The sequence below is a fragment of the Ornithodoros turicata genome, chromosome 6 (assembly GCF_037126465.1).
Source record: "Ornithodoros turicata isolate Travis chromosome 6, ASM3712646v1, whole genome shotgun sequence".
NCBI lineage: Eukaryota > Metazoa > Arthropoda > Arachnida > Ixodida > Argasidae > Ornithodoros > Ornithodoros turicata.
Window position 1 is genome coordinate 64,514,438 of NC_088206.1, and position 17,226 is coordinate 64,531,663.

The 17,226-nt window shown below is 47.1% G+C and overlaps 1 protein-coding gene and 1 long non-coding RNA gene across 2 annotated transcripts in view; one reads left to right on the top strand and one right to left on the bottom strand.

The window, feature by feature from the left end:
- LOC135397044 (homeobox protein SIX1-like) overlaps positions 1–13,751 on the bottom strand; it is a 47,042-nt gene extending 33,291 nt beyond the window's left edge. Inside the window, exons 1-2 of the mRNA XM_064628374.1 lie at positions 13,574–13,751; positions 11,294–11,607 (exon numbers count right to left, since the gene is read on the bottom strand). Of these exons, the coding sequence (XP_064484444.1) occupies positions 11,294–11,601 (308 nt within the window). The 5' untranslated portion in view covers positions 11,602–11,607; positions 13,574–13,751. The remainder of the gene's footprint in view (positions 1–11,293; positions 11,608–13,573) is intronic.
- Positions 13,752–14,302: 551 nt separating this feature from the next.
- LOC135398160 (uncharacterized) overlaps positions 14,303–17,226 on the top strand; it is a 51,423-nt gene continuing 48,499 nt past the window's right edge. Inside the window, exons 1-2 of the long non-coding RNA XR_010424011.1 lie at positions 14,303–14,354; positions 15,948–16,001. This is a non-coding gene — a long non-coding RNA (uncharacterized LOC135398160). The remainder of the gene's footprint in view (positions 14,355–15,947; positions 16,002–17,226) is intronic.

Below are 17,226 nucleotides of genomic sequence, written 5' to 3' on the forward strand. Positions count from 1 at the left end.
AAGATGGTTAAAGAACCCTTGGGCGGACAGAGTTAAAATAGACGTTGTGGGAATTCGCCACACACAGAAGTCTACACAACGGCAACTCCATCTTGCGTCGACAGCAAGCGTATACAAGCACTTACGTAAGCATCCAAGACAACGAGTAAAACTGTTACCGATCAGCACGATGTTTGTGACCCAGGAAGATAAGAAGAAGGCGCGCCTCAAGCCCGTTACCGAAGCAAACGAATGCTGGGAACACCGGCTGACGGCTCGGTGAGCAGAAAGGGTCTCCTGACACTCCGGATGACGGAAGGCATCACACCCGACAGGCCTAGGTGCGTCGTTCAAGAAACCGCGGTGCGCCCCTCGTTGCGATGTCTCGTGCGTGCGGAAGAATAGGGACGGGACCATCCACCTCTCTATTCTAACCCCTTTCCCTGATTTCTTGCGCATCATTTGTAATTTATGTGCAGGATTTCCTTGCACTTCAAGGATCTCTTTCCGTAGTGTCCTATATAGGGTGTTTCGTCGAGCGTGGCACAGCTAAGGGGCAGAACATGACCAACACCTCAGGTAATCGCGGGGGATACCGCAAAGAATGCCAGCTGGCGCAGCAAGAAGACGAAGAAGAAGAAGAAAAAAAAAAGTCAGTGTTGGAGGATGGGGGCACCGTGATAGAAATATGTACTGAAAATTTCTTTTCGTCGAAGTTTCAAGAACATTTCATTTCTGATATACAGTTACAGATGGGGCAAAACGAGCAGTGCCTTTTGGGCCGTGCTGATAGTCATGTTAAAACCGAAGCGAATATAAGGCGGATACTGGTGTGCGTGGTCCGTGTTTCGTCCTGGTCGAATTTTAGCGCTTTTAACGTGAGTTCATTGTTGCGCTAGCAGGCAAAAAAGCGGTCCTAAACGATAGTGATGCCCAAAATGAATAACTGAAGCAAGATCGAACACAAATGTTTACAGAAAAATCTTTCCAGGGGCTTTAGGGGGGGGGGGGGAAAGAAAAGGAGTGTCCAGGAGAAACACTGCGGAGCTTTCAGGGTAATGTAGTATAGGACGGGACAAGCGCAATGCCTGCCCACATCACATAGTACTGCCCTCGCCCTAAAAACGAAGAACAGACATGCACTATTGTGCCTCCCTCCACGGTGATCATCGGCCGTTTCGAGCTTGTTGGCTCTCGTCGGCACAGCATAGTTCCTGAGTGCTTACTGTATAGGATGGGGCAAGCGTAATACTTGCCCATATCACGCAGTACTGCCTTCGCCCTAAAAACGAAGAACAGGCATGCACTACTTTGTCGCCCTCCGCTGCGATCATTATAGAACGCCGATCCGAAGGAAGACGGCCGTTGTATTGCCGTTATTGCGGATGTATTGACGGCCGTTTCAAGCTTGTGGTACGCATCTCCCTAAACTTTTTACAGCGTCAGAGTTTCCCGAGATCGCGTCGGCGTCATCGGCATTCGCATGTCCGCACAGAACTCTTATCGCATGTGCGCTCAGCGCTGGGGGTAAGGTTGAGAATCCCGTCAGTTTACAACTACTATCGATGGAAAGTGAGATAAAAACCAAAGTACGCACGCTGAATTTCGCGTTACATGAGTCGTAACCGTCCTGAAATTTTGTATGGTTAACTTTTTTGTATTGTTGACTCTACGCAAAAAAAGAAGTATTTTTAAGAAAACATCTTCCCGGGAACAGCACCGCAAGCAACACTACCTCGACGACAAGCGCTTGCCAATATCACGTTTAAAAACTGCACTTGTATTGGCATCAACGTGGTGTGTGCGGAAAAAATGTATTCTGTGGGTGGGTGGGTGGGGGGGGGGGGACGTAGTTAGACGGGGTACGAAGACATTGCTTTTAAAACCTGCGTGCTAATGAACATGTGTGAGCGTGATGGAAACGTGAGCCTTGTATGCTACGGCAAAGAAGCTAAATGTACAAGCTATGAACAGGTGTTAATGAGACACATACAGATAGATTGAGCAATGAAAAATGGAAATGACGGAATGACGGAATCGTACCACTTAGCGAGCTCCGCACTGCAATACTCGATAGTGCCTCAAGGAGATCGATCCTCCCCAACGTTCCAGATAGGACAGGTCTTCCCATCTTGCAAGGAAAACGTGATCAGCACTTGAAGAGAGCTCTTCTTGGAGAGTCTGATTAGAGACACCTTGGCCGCTGGAAAAGTAGCAAGGTGGGAGTCTCTCGGCGACTCTGAACAACAGTTTGTCACCTGGTGGACCACAGGATTGATGATCCGCATGCGGTTAGCAGGATTCGCATGTGACCGTCGGGCGAACGCAGACGAGGCAAGGTTTCACGAAAGTCCACGGGACACCGAATGCGTGTCGACCCTCGCAGATTATGCCAAAAAGCCTTGGCTACACGACAGTCATAGGCGACATGTTCGTTCAACTCGGGGTGTCTGCAAAAAGGAGCACGTAGAGTGGGGTACGATTCCCCAGCGTCCCAGTCGGTCACGAGTAGGCTGAACTATCCAGGCGAATCTCCAGGGTACGCCCTAAAGGACACCATGAAGGCAGGACGGGACGAAAGCGGGCCACCGAATTTGCGCACCTTGTATAGCGCGACGGGAGGGTCCAGCTGTGGAAGCAACAAGAGTGGCCACACGGAGAGGTGGTACTGTTCCGGGGTCGACAGTTTGAATTGCAACGCGGACTTCTTGAAAGAATCGCACTATTGTGGCTTGGAACCGTCCAGGTACCTGAGCGCTTGTATTGTTGTTCAGCTGGGCATCAGGCTCGAGGTGGCTGCGAAGGGGACCTGGCCAATATTGTACAAGTGCCTGTGCAGGGGAATGCTCCGATGACAAAATGCGCATTAAAGTGCGCGATGCAAAACACCGACAGGCAATGGCAACATCGGGCACTGCCCAGCCTCCTCTCTGTGGAGGCATTCGGAGCATCTGTTGGTCGAGAAGTGCTGTTTTCCGACTCCAGAAGAACGAGAGGATCTCCGTGTTGATACGTGATGTTGCAGTGACAGGCGGCAGAGGAACGTGGGCCAGAAACCAAAGATGGACTACAAAGACGCAACGGAGGAGATATGCTCGCCCTCTGTACGAGAAGTCGTACTCCTGTGCTGCGCGACACAAGTCCTGGATCCGCCTTGTGGCTAGTGTCCAGTTGAGAGGATCTTGATAAAAAAAATACACCAAGTATGCGCATGCTCGTGCATTGTTGCATCGGAAAGTCAGGGCCGACAAAAAACGATCCAAGAGGGATAATCCTGGTCTTTAGGGTGTTAAGTTGACTGCCTGCTGCGTATTGCTCGTACAGCTGGAGGACTGCCATTAGCGACCATCGGTCGTTGTTGAAGAGTGTGACGTCATCAGCATACGCGGAGATCTTCCAGCTGCCCGCTCCAGGAAAGGGGAGTCCATTGACTGCACGGGACGCTTTTACACATTGCAAGAAAGGAGGGTCCAAAACCAGGACGTAGAGGGCTGGAGACAATGGGCATCCTTGGCGGACACCTCGCTGGACGGAGAAGCAAGACGACTGCAATCCGACTGCACTCATCTGGCTGCGGTGGTTCGCGGACGGCAAACTTATGCTGGACACAAAGATCTTTGGGAAGCCATAAGCGCTCAGCAGCGACAAGAGGTATGCGTGTAACACTCTGTCAAATGCTTTGGCCTGGTCCAAGGAAAGGAGACCGCCGGACGCTGCCCGTCGTCGTGTGCAGTGCAAGAGGCCGTGGATCCCACTCAGGTTGTCACAGAGGCTACGGTTTGTCACAGAGGCTACACAGGCTACGGCTACACCGCGACCACGTATACGCGAAGTGTCGAGCACTAGGAGCACAGGCTGGTTGTCGCTGACATATGTCGCCGAAAACGTAGAAGTCACGACACTACATTTCTTGACAGACGTCGATGCGGATGGGGGCACGTAGAACATGCGACTGGCAGTGGGTCCCCTTGACCATGTTGCAGCTTAAGCGTCATCATGGAGCAAAGGCCATACGTCAACCAGGTCGAAAACAGCCGCCACGGGCCTCTAGCGTTCCAAGTAGGCGTACCCTGTCCCGGACCACGGAAGTCGCGAGTTGAGTCGGTCACACAATTGAAATCACCGGCTATCAAGACAGGACAGTTGACTCGCACACAGTCCTTCACCTCACGGAAAAAAAGAAAAAGTACATGAAAATGGTTTGCAAAAAACCTATGAAAAAGTCAAGACAAACAACCCTGCCATCGCTACCATACGACACGAAACTATCCTTTAGAAGACGACTAAAAATAACTATCCTCACGCCGGCATCTCCGCCTACACAAAAACTAAGGCAAACGATATTTTCGCTTAAATGGTGCGGTTGCCTCTAACTTGTTTTGAAAATGTAGCTCTTGGAGCAAGAGTATGCCGCACTTAGTCTGTACCAGGGTCGCGGAGTTGCCACTCCGGAGTTGGAATGATTCCGGAATGATTCCAGATCTAGCACAGAGCCCGGAATGGAATGGAATGGTGGAGTGCCCCGGTGGCAGGTTTGGTTTCAACGTGCTCGTTTCTGCCCTCGCGCCCCTTGCACCGCACCTATACAAACGGTCAAGAGTGAAATAACTTTGCCTTTGTGCTTTTTCCGTGCTTGGTAATGTCAATCTCCTCACTGCTCGACTTGCCAGTACGGTTACCGGTCCTTTTCTTTTCTTGAGGTAATTAACGGAATAGAATTGGGTTGTCAAGCCATTCCAGGAGGGGGAACTGATCGTGCCCTTTCATTCCGAGGAATTGAAAGGAATGGAATTACCACAAATATCCATTTCTCGGAGTGGAGTTGGAACGGAATGGAAGACCCCATTCCGCAACCCCGGTCTGTACCCGCGATTGACTACTTCGTTTGCTTATGGGGGTTCTTAAAAATCCTGGACGTTAAGTGTGTATTGTCATCAAGTGAGGAACCTGTCTACGAAGGAAGGTCCTTATATACACCAACCAACTTAGACTAACGAACCTGCACTGTTAGAAGAAAAGGTATAATACAAAAGGTATAAAAAGGTATAAATCAGGTGTAAAATACAACATTTATACTTCATTTCCACTATCTATACCCTGTTTAAACCATTTGTAAGGTATAGATTACTGGGGCTATACCTTCCACGGGAGCTGAAGGTATAATAAGGTAGTTTTCTATTACGGTTATACCTTTAGCATTTTGTATACTTTTTCATCCGCAAGATGTGGGATCGCATTAATTTGTAGCGGGGACGATATCATTTCAGTTAAACAGTAAGTCAATTAAAAACATAGTCTGTAATGCAGTAGAATTCTAATTAGGTTTGGTAGTGACATCTGGAAGCCTATTATTTGTTCTCAAAATGACTAAGTCTACTTCCCTGGCGAAGGTTGGTCTCCACCATGCGTAGCCACGCGGTGTGTTGTATATGTATCTGTTCTCCCGCAAGTGCAAACTGCTCCTGGAGATATTTTCCTAATATATGTTGGTGTTTGCTTCTTCGTTTCAAATTTGATACTAATTCTTACTTCATTTGTTTCCTTTCCGATTCGCATCCATGCTGTTTGTGAGTTTGTGCGCGAGGTTATCCAGCTATTTTCTTGTTTCGTTATCGTTCCGTTTGTCCTTTATTTTAGGTTTGTGGCAACCTGGGCTGGGAAGACGCCACACAGATATGACGCTGAAATAAATCGAATATTACCGTTTTCCACAATTATACCGCAATGTCTTCAAAATATATGCCCTCTACGAGGCATATATTTATACCCGGAGGTGCAAATAACATATACCTAATAATAATATTATGTGTATTGTCATCAAGCAGGAGAGCTAATAATAATAATAATAATATTGTATTGTTGACTGACTAGATGAGCTTATATCCTTAATTTACTGATTCGCTTTATTTTCCCCAACAAAGTCAACAACTGAGGCCAGTTCTAAAACTCTGCCCCATGGCTTTTGCACTCGCCATCACTCCTGTGTGATGTATTGTCATTGTATTGTTGACTCTATGAGATGAGAGAGAGAGAGAGAAGCTCTTTTATTGGCATTACATACGGAATTCCGACTTTTCATCAACAAATGAACATCATCATTTACACAAGGAATGACCTTGAGGGATCAGACGCTATTCGCTTGTAACTGATCCGTACTCAAATTGATAGCTGAAATATGCGGCAAACAGTAACTCAGGACTACACATCAATGAACTCATGAAGTACAAGCTGCAACCCAACAAATCCAAATGAGCCACGGAAGATTGTGTACTCATCTTCCAAAACATTCCCTCAAGCCATCAACGTGTGTATTGTCATCAAGCAGGCGAATCACCTTCATCAACGTCAACTACGTATTGGCATCATATATATATGTATTAGCATCATCGTGGAAGACCAGCCATATTGGCATCAACATCAACAAGCTTACATTATGTGAGTTTTATAAATGAAACACAGATCCGATTCTTCCCCTGGCTGATCCAACGGATTTGTCGCCGTTTAGTTTAGATGGTGTGAGTCTTCGCTCCGAGATCGAACGGTGTCGGCGCGCTACGGAGAACAGAGAACTATCGCAGTGTGGACGCGTCGTCTGCTTTTACACGTTTATTCCGCGTTCGGTGCCGTAGGGGGAACCGAATAGTGTCGTACCATCGCGGTACAAGTGATCTTCTGGTATACACAGGAATTACGAAAAAGAACCATTAAATCCGAACATCGGCCCACGTGTTATCCACACTAGAATGGTGACAGTGTCGCCCCCTATAGGTCGATCTCGCAGCGAATAGCCAGGTCATTTTTTTACCGAACACTGCACTCGGGCAGAAATCGCCTTGATAGCTCTGCAAAAGTCGTTGTCCATGCATATATATATACAAAATTACACTCGAAACAAAGTGCGTGTATAAATCTTGTAATTTATACCACGTAGATTCGTATTCGGTTCTTCGACTCTTCTGGTGCTCTACTTTTCTGACTCCTGACTTTTGGGTGATTCTGATTGAGTGATGTGGATGCATGCATGATCTCGCCATAGTTTCACCGCGCAGCAAAGACATCGATGTACACTCGATTTCTATATAGAGATAAAAGACACGTTAGTATGCATGTTTGGAAAACACACGCACGCGTATGGTTGGGTCCGAAGCACATGGTTATCACCATTTCATTACGGGAGAGAACAAGTCCGGACGATGTGGGAACGACGTCATCGGATCTCTTATCGTCTCATATCTCCTATATGCGGCCATGTGTGTAATCCGGTATTCGTCTGGAGCGAGACCGTGCATTGCAGTGTTTGCAACCGGTGATTCGTTTATTTTTCAGTGAATCGAGCACGAGGTCTGTGACGTGCAAGTGCTGTTGATTGAGCGTTGGTTTGTTGTTCGGGTCCACGACCATAAAATCATCAAACTCCGTTCAAAGGAGAATACGTCGTACATTCTCGGGCTATTTTTGCGTGTTTGAAGCATTACATGAAAGATTGCCGTTTTAAAGGGGCATGGAAATTCGAAGGACTCGAGAACAAATATGTCGGGAGAACTAGAAATGAGGATTACGAGCCCTGCGACACACATTTGCACGAAAACTACGAGTGCCGTCGCGTAACCCTCGAGCGCAAGATAGCTTGAAATCTCGCAGGTCAGAAAACCTGGTCTCCTCAGCTGCCCGTCTGCAACGTCGTGCGCCTCGCCAATACTGAGGAGAGCGACTTCTTTTTAAAGCGTTAGCAGTAGAAGCCCTATTTTGAAGAACAGCCGACGTCGTAGCGGGGTGACTGCGGGGTGTCCGTGTACAGCGCGGCACGTGACGGAGAAGAGCGAATCAGGCTGCGCTCCGCAAGCTGATTCGCTCTTCTCCGTCACGTGGAGGCGCGGAGCGGCGGCGCAGCCGTCGCAGAGCTCGCCAGCTGGGGTGGCTGGGGCTGGACCAGTGTTGCCAATTTAGCTGTTTTGTAGCTAGATTTAGCTACTTTTGGCACCAACTAGCTACGAAAATTTGCGTTCAGCTACGGGCAGCTAAACTGGTTGATTGTTCGATATCTAGCTCCAGATTTAGCTCTTTTTGTGGGTTCTAGCTTTTATCTGGCATATTCGTTGGAGGGTTGGTTTTAGGGGTTCTGCACCCTAGGTCCAGGCCACCTCCGTGGACTAAGTCTATGGTGAGTTCACCATCCTAGGTCACCATCATGGTCACCATACTCGGCTTTGACATATATAATGCCGTCTTGTGGATGTGCGTGAAGTATACTAAGCATCTGGGGAGGGGAAGAAACAACCACTTTATTTTTATGATGACAAGGATGAAGCACGCTCGAGCTTATTAGCTTGCTTTGGTCCTTTTGAGAGAGTGTGGTGGCGAATCAGCCGAACATTATCTCTTTTCCTACACCCTACTCTACTGCCCAACTGGCGGCGACGTTTGAACCTTCTCATCTTCAACCGCGCACTACGTGCTTTTCTAGTCATCAAACGTATTCATTCCTGTGTTCCTTCCTTGCATTCTAGATATTGCAATTTGCTGCTGAAAACTTGCGTTTGTAATAAAGCGTTAAACAAACTCCATTATTTTCATTTCGTGCTGGCAGTGGCACAGTGGCCCCATAGCTTGGTGTGCCTATATAGTCAAGGCAGCAGCGAGACTTCAGAGTCACAATTAAATGGGATTGATGACTTTTAGGTGGCGAGCTCGAAACATGCACTCATACTCTGATGCTTGTTTTTGTGCACACGCATGGCCTAGCTTCGAGTCTAAGATTGTATATCAACCTGATTAAGCGTCTCAGAGCACCATACGTACAAAACAATCGCTTCAGAGGGCCGTTAGAAGATTTCAGCTACTTTTAGCATTTCCCCCGTGTTTTGGCTACTTTCCATCTACTTTTTAGTGGCGTTTCAGCTTTTTTCTCGCTGTACGGTTTGGCAACACTGGGCTGGACCCGTCGTCAGTTGTACCTCGTCTCTGGAGGTGTACAGACGTGTCTCGGGCGTTTTCCGAGAGTTTCGCGAGCGGCTGAGTTTGTGTATCATGTCGTGTGGCAGTTTAAACTGCAACGTTCTCCAATGGATCTCCGACCTTTTACTAGTCAAAATGCTGGTAAGAATATAGAAGCAATAGACCTCTTCCTGTTTGTAAACAAATCACGTCATGGTATTCGACAGCGCCACCAATTTGGTAGAGTTGAACTACGCTCGAAGCTAGTGGCGAACAAGGTCGCGCCCGAAAGGCACTGTCTTGAGGGTAATAGGATGGTCCCTGAAAGGAACGCGACCTTCTGTCCTATACTTTTCTTTCAATAGCAGGCAGCAAACAAGTGCCCATTCGTGGAACCCAGCCCTCCCCTTCCGATTTGTTTCGGTTTCAGTCTGTGTACCAACGTCATGATGACTTTCTCGGGTAGAGACCTATTAGAAGCTAGACGAACGTCTAATGCTAACGCATTGTCATCGCATTAATTACATTAATCGCCCTCAAATTTTGTTTTCCTTTCTTTCTTTTGCAGTCGCCTTTTGCGCAACCCCTCGCGCGTCTCGACTGGTCGCTTTCGCTCACAGATGATTCTTGGTGGCCAATGATGAGTCCTCTGCCAACCTGACGTAGACGCGAGGAACCGCTGGGCGTAGTCGTCGCCGCTGCGCGCTCTCTTACCCAGCAATTTTCTCAGTAAATTCGCACTTAATGCTATAAATGCTCGTATGATGGTGTAAAAAATATATGTTCCGTGTCCTTTCTATGCTCCTTTAATCCCCGACGACTACGTATACCGTTTTGAGCGCGGCTCCCACTGTTCCTGATATGGGGGCGTCCTCGGCCGACTTAATAGGGAACAGTGGCAACATTTGGCTAAGGGCGCCAAAGGGAAAACAACCAGAGGAAAAGAACCAGCCAGCACAGCTGGAAGCCCTGTCACGGAGCGTGAGGCGCTTACCCTAACCACGGCTTACGGAGACCTAGACATAAGACAATCGCCGGTGGAAGAGCCGGGTCAAGGGTTATTGATGCGGGGAGAAGCGCTAAGCGCTACTTTGCTTTGTTTGAGAGAGGGAACCGTGTGTGCGTTATCATCATCATTACCACCGCCGTTCGTCTGTTGCATTACCATCGTCGTCGTAAATTGCCAATGGACCACCGTGCATTGCGGCAGTCTCGGCAACTCATGTGCAGTGGCGTAGCCACGGGAGGGGGGGGGGTGCTAGAGGGGCCCGAGCCCCCCCCCCCCTCTTATCTACAACGGGCCGACCAACGCAAATCGTGCAAATCCGATGAGAAACACGTTTTATATATTTGGGGGTGGGGGAGGCAGGGAGATCGTGAAAGTTCTTGCTGCTTCTGGCGTCTATCTAAGCAGCATTCTTGAATACTTTTGAAGTTATGAGGTTTTCAAACTACTTACAATCACGTGACGGGGCATCGCCGGCCATGACAGGCTGTGTTGTATACATAATCGCATTTTTAACGTTCAAATATTGTAGATTTTCATATCTCATCTTGCCGTATGCACAGGTATATGTGTGCCTTGGAACAAACCAGGATCAACGGGGGAGGGGGGGGGGGTTCGTACCCAGCCCCCCCTTACCTTGGAGGTCTGGCTACGCCACTGCACGTGATAACGAATACCGCCAAATCACACAGCGAAGCGTCAACTGCCGCAACCACTGCCACCATATGAAGTTAGTGTCGGGAACTACCCCGGTGCTTTAGGCGTCTTGCCTGTGTCCAGTGGGCCCTCGGGACTAAAAATCCTGCAGGATCCTAACATGAGGAAAATCGTCAGGCGCCTCCTTGACGATACTTTTTGCAAGAGCTGGAGGGGGGGCAATGACTTTCAATAATAAAAGGATCGAGGTCGATTTGCCGGTCAGCTAAGACGGCAAATATCACACCTGCAAAAGGGGGGGGGGGTCACGATAGTCCTTCGGACGAGGCGAAGGCCAGAGGCGCGTTTATGCTGTCCATATACAATGTGGGCAGGACCTTGCCGGCACAGGATGTCTTCCAGTGTGTCACAGGGGACTGAAGGCGCTTCCAGTCGGCGCCACCATTATTTCCCGTGCCACCTGGTGCCCGGGGGACAGACAACGTGATGACGTGCTTAGAGCACTAGCAGCGCAGTACTAACGCAAGCTCCTCAAGGAAGACCCCCAGGATGCACGATTTGTATGCAAACGAGCCCCAACGCGTTCTCTCTCCTTCGCTGACCAACCCCTGTAAATCCACTACAGTCCTCTCGATATACGTCACTCTCGGCACCCTTAAACCAGAACCACGTCACGTATACCACGTGAGTAACATCAAATAAAGATATAGGTCTTACCATCCACGATCTCCGTCGACGCCTAGTAGCCTTCCTTCTCCGTAATCCATGTCATGGTGACCGTTGGTGGTGGCCCCGTTGAGATAGTGAGCTCCGTTACTGGTCCTCTTCATGAGCACGTGCTGGTGTCCTCCGACCAGCGACGAAGAATCGTCCTCGTCTTCCTCGAGGTCGGGTCGGCTCTCGGTGTCGCGCAACAAACCGGAAACATCTAAGATGGACGATGAGCCGTCTTCCAGCAGGAGTTGGCTGCTCTGGTGGTGGTGGTGGTGTTGGGGGTGGTGAGGGTGCTGGCTTAGGTGACTCATGGCGTCCTGCGGGGGAAGCGATTGTATGTTCGCTCTATACAGTACACACACACACACTTTCTCTCTCTATATATAAAAAGATATAGCGGTGGTGGGGGTGGGGATGCAAAGCATATCATCACCGCTCGAGGCAATTCTCTACAGCCAATCATCATCTCGAATGACATCGTTGTCTCTCTCCTGATTTGTTGAAAACGGAAGGAGTACAGCTTTTTGCGACACTTATGCAGTTACGTTACTTGCCAAACAAAGAAAAGAAAAAAGAAAAGAAAAAAGCGTATGCTCCGTGCCTTCCACAAAAACCGAGAAGTGATAATGGCATCATTATGTGCAGTGGTTATCCTTCACCGTGATCCGTTTTTAAGACAGTACTCCCCACTTTTGTGGCGTGACCCTGAAAATTACTCTCCAGCACTGTAAAAATATAGTCTCGAAACTTCTCATTAGACGTCACGTATATTCAGTTCCGAAAAAATCATGTTAGCAATGCCCCTTTTGGCCCCTCAAACGACTATACCATTACATATTCTTTCTATCTATAGGGTGGACAACCGTGTAAGTCAATTCGTGGCCTTATAGGGTCACGTGACACCGCGTGATCGCCAGACTGTGTTTGTGGTGAAATTGTGTAACCACCGCAGTAAAAACGAAAAACACACACACAAAGAAAAACTCAAACATTTAAGTGTCTGGGGTCCTTTCAAACAGGACTTCGTTAAAAACTTACCGACATGATTTCGCCGTACAATTAGCTTTAAATTTAAAAGCGTTCGGCACAATGCGCAGATATGTATAAGGCGAGTTGAGATGAGTTTGATTATAGAAGAAAAAACAAACAAAAAAGAAACGGAAGACATGTATAAGGCACTTTTTGTTTTCCTATACATTGCACGCGAATTTCTTCTTCTGCACTCTGATATGTAACTTCATCACAGAGCGTGCTCAAGGCAAACCGGTGCATAACGTCGTCTTGCATTTCACTTGAGCAGCGAGCGGAGTGTACCGTTTTTTTTTTCCGTGTGACCGCTATACCGTAAATGCAAGTATTCCAAAAGGGCGTACGGCTGTGTTTTCAAGAAATAATGCTGGAGAATAACCATACCATACGGAATGCTAAGGTTGCCTATGTTATGCTGCGAAGTTTTGTTCTTACACAGAGTGTTGTGAAATGTAGGTGGCGTCGGAGGCGGAAATCATGTTTTTCGAAGGCATTAAAAAGCTGCTCGTTCCAGGTTGCACACAAAAGGAAAGAGAAAAAAAAAAAAAATTAAAGAAAGAGTAAATTTGAGAGCAATTGCAACTTTTATAGTCCCGGCCTAGATTGCAATAACTCCTCATTTTAGTCCACTGACCCTGAAATTTATTTCCCATAGACAGCGCTGCAAATAGGTTGCTTCGTGCGTGTCGTCTGTCTGTCGTGCGTGTAGTCCCGAAAGGGATTAATTTTTGTAGGGGAAATGTATCTTTGCGAACGTTGAGTGGTGGGAGGTAATTGCTCACTGCATTGGTGTATTATGTGGGCACGTGAGTTAGATTGTTAATACTAGGTACGGCGAAGATTGAATTAGTGCATTTACGCGCCTTCACTGTTTGATTTCCTCGATATACTTATATAGTTACCGCTCTGGAAGCTGGCTGTTTTCTTCACTTCCCTCGTCTGCTCCCAAATAAAATGTATATAATTTATAAAACGTATAAACTACGCATAATTCGCTGGCATCAAATGCTGGGAGGGAAGCTTTCATTCAATGACGTGTGAAGACTTTCACACAGCACGATGAACTGTATCACGTGTTAGTTGCTGTATCACGAGCTAACAAATTTTGAAAGCTCTTATATCCAACAAACCTCTCTTCACGAAAACCCTCATCAATGGTTAATAACTTTTTCAATCGCCAACTTCACGTGTAAGATAAGTATCGTGTTCATATCAGGTATCCATCAACGGTAAACGTGATGAAAAACAGCTCACCTGAAACGTTGCCCTAATCTTCCAGCTGACCTCTCACAATAATCCTGCTAAGGTAGCACGTTCTCCGGATGACATATCGGCGTTATCCTCGGCACAACACACGTAACTTCACAGATTATCACGATGTTATCACACATTCACACAACTTCACAGGACATTAGTTACTATGGTGCGGCCAAATGCTTTCTGATTTCTCCACTCGAGTTGCTGGCCTCAGCGAAGCCTACGTCGCGAGCAGACCCGCCCTACCTAAGTTTGATTGGCCGGACGGCGAGAATAGAAGGTCGTGATTGGCGGGGAGTCGTTGACGGTGCGAGGTGGAGCTGAGATGGGGGAGGAGCATCGGAAGAGCGTGATTTGAGGTGTTGAGAGGAAGATGCGCACGAAACAGGGGAGGAGGAGCGATTTTTTTGTGTATTTGTTTTGTTTCGTTGTGAACTGGGAAGTTTCGCGACTGATTTCGTTGAGACGGTTCTCGGGTTTCGTAGATGTGTTCGGTCATCGTCTACTTTTCGCTTTCATCAAATTCTCTTTACGTTCAGAAAAAAATGCGATTTGACGATGTGTTTTAGAAAACGTAATGGGAGCGAATGAATGCGTCGCTTTGGCTTGTCTCCTTGTCCGAAGGGAGCTGTTATTTCAGTTTAATATTGTCATTGTTTTGACATGAGGATGGCTATGCAGTGTGCAACACGAAAAAAAGGAAAGCCAGAAAATTCCGGCAATGGCAGAACAAAGAAAGAAGAAGAAGAAGAAAAAAGGAGGAGAGGTCAGCCAAATGGTATGAAGCACGACTTTTTAATGCAGGTATCAGGAGCCGTCTTTGTGTTCCGGTAAACTCGCTGCATACAACAGGGTAAACCTTCGTATTAACGGAATCGCCTTGTCCTCGAATTATCGCTTTATTCGAAATGTCGCAGCGTTCCGACTAAAGTGCATGCGTTTGGGACCCGATTATTCGGAGTGCCCATGCACCCAGCGCACAGTGTCCGGTTAGTGCGATGGGCTTGCAGGTGAAAGCTGGCATCCGGTCAAGCCCAATTTACGTCTTCTTCTCTCTTTCTCTTTCGCTGTCCATATAAATTAAAGGGCTGCGAATGTGTTCACCCTCACCAAGGTTCGCTTGCTTGCTTGAATATATTTTTAGTGCAGTGCATTTTTAGTGCATTTAACGCAGCGTTTCGGAGTGTATTTTCACCATTGGTGTGGCGCTTCCGGTTTTGTAGAATCGTCACTTATATCGAAGCTTCTTTCTTTTTTTTTTTTTCAAAGTCAATATAGGAACTTGTCGGCCGCCAACTTCTTGTAGTTTCAATACGGTCAATACACTTTAAAAGCATCACTTGGCCGCCAACGTTTCATCCGAATTTTGTTTTTAGAGTGCAGTAGCGAAGTCGGTGCTTGCATTAATACACACCCGGAGTGAAGCTTCATAATCTTTCTTTTATTTAGCTGTATATAAACACATGCACACAAATACAGTATATGTGTACGTCCACGAAATATTGATCAAGTAAGAGTCGACGTTTACAGCTGGCGCATTGCACGTCGAAAACGAGGTCAGATGATTATGATTGATTAGATAACTGAATGACATGACGAAATGTCCGGCGGACATTTCGGTGCTCGCGTAAGTTGAACTCCGCGACGAATATTTTGAAACCATAATGTATGTGTAGCGATCACAAACATGTAGACAGAAATAACACTTCAAAAATTTGCACTCACAATTTTACATCACCAGGGAAAATACTATGCGGGTGCTGCTTTTCCTCCCTACCCAACACAAGCTATAACATACAGTGTTTGAAACGTTGTGTGTAGCATTTCTCTAGGTCATATTTATTTTTGACAAAAGTTATATTTCATATTTATATGTAAATAAAATGACATTATGAAGTCTTACTTCAGCGCTGGTTAGACAGAACTTATAGGTTGAGCACGACTACAGCAATCACTTGCCTACTTGCTGAATTCCCTGTTGTACACATCGCACGCCATAGAGCAGTGTTCATTCACAAAGGACGGGCCCACTCCCCATATGCATCCTTATCGACCGATCTCTCCAAAGTTGCCCGACTGAACGCATCCTACTACATGTGTAAGAACGTTGCTTATCAGAGAAGGGCATCATTTCTTTTGTGTGTGTTGCTGTGGGTTTCTATGCCGCAGTAAGACCTGCGGTCAGGTTGTCAAAGCAGAGATATGATGGGATTGGCGCGCTCGGAGTAAGGTAGCATTGGAATGAGGTATATGAGAAATAAGTGACCTTGGAATGATGTCGTATAGAAGGGCGTGTGATTAGCGGTAACGAGATTAAAATGTTTTGATGGGAGGACTTAATGTGCATTTTTCTTTCCTATATTATTTGCAGGTTTCTGCGCATACCGATTGAAGCAAGGTGACATTCTTCTGAACACAGGCGAGGGTGAGCTGAAAATGTCCTCTTGCACGAAGTCCTAAACCCGTTAAACAAAGTCCTGAAAGCGGTCGTAATAATCGTGTCACTAATATGCGTCCATAATGTAACATTAAGTTCAACCACGCTCTTAGAGAAAACAAAGAAAGCGCGTCAGCTTGTTCGGGAATCCATGCGCTTTTCTTCCAAAAATTCCCCAAATTGAAATTTTTGTTGCTACGTTTCCCTGTGTCTGGGGTAATCTGAAACAAGCAGACGAGACATTCTGTTGTTCTTATGTCAGCATAACAATGCAGACCACAGTGCATGATCGCATGTTCGATATCTGCCAACACACACACACACACACACACATACATTACATACATACATTACATACATACATTGGATATCTGCCAACATCATCTTGTATATGTGCAAAAAGTGGCAATTGTACAGAATGTTGACATGATGGCGTCAAACGGTTCGGCCAATGGGAGCGCCACCGCGTGCCCCTAGCAGACGAATTTTCAGTGGCCAATGAGAGATCCTCTTCCATCTACGTCACGGCAGCGTCCATCGCGCCACGCGTCCCAGTTTGCATCGCTTCCGCCATTGCTGCTTTTTCGGCACCTTTTTTCTAAATTGAATCGAGCAATAATGTGACAGCCATTTATTAACTTATTACATGAATGTTCCTGATAGACCACTGGAACAGTTTTTTTCGAGCAGTCCAACCGATCGTCCACATGCGGCACGTGGTCACATATCGTTATACCGGAACAGATATATCCTCGCGATAAGTTTATCCGCACCAAACCGTGCCGAGGCTTTACAACGATGTAGGATTAACGTAACAGCAACTAAATGACCGACCTATATAAAAAGAAGAACCAAACCTGACCACGCCCCCCCTTCCTCCGTCTCCGTCTCAAATGTCACCCCTCCCGGCTTCTCGCTGCATGTTGTCCGCTCACAGACCTAAATAACGCAGCATGAGGTTATGGTATTGAACGCTCTTTTTTGCCAGGCTTTTGTCGCGAACTCAGTGGGCGAACTTCGTTGATGTGTTGGGCGACCACTTCACTCTCGTGCACTGTGCTTTTTGTAAAAATGGACGTCCCCCCCCTCCTGCTCGTCCATGTTCGCTGCCGCAAGGAAAATGCGAGCAGACCATGCAAGAGTATATACAAGAGGGACGCCGAGAATGGTATATTGCGTAACATGAGATGCGCTGTGTTGTATAAGGTGTTGG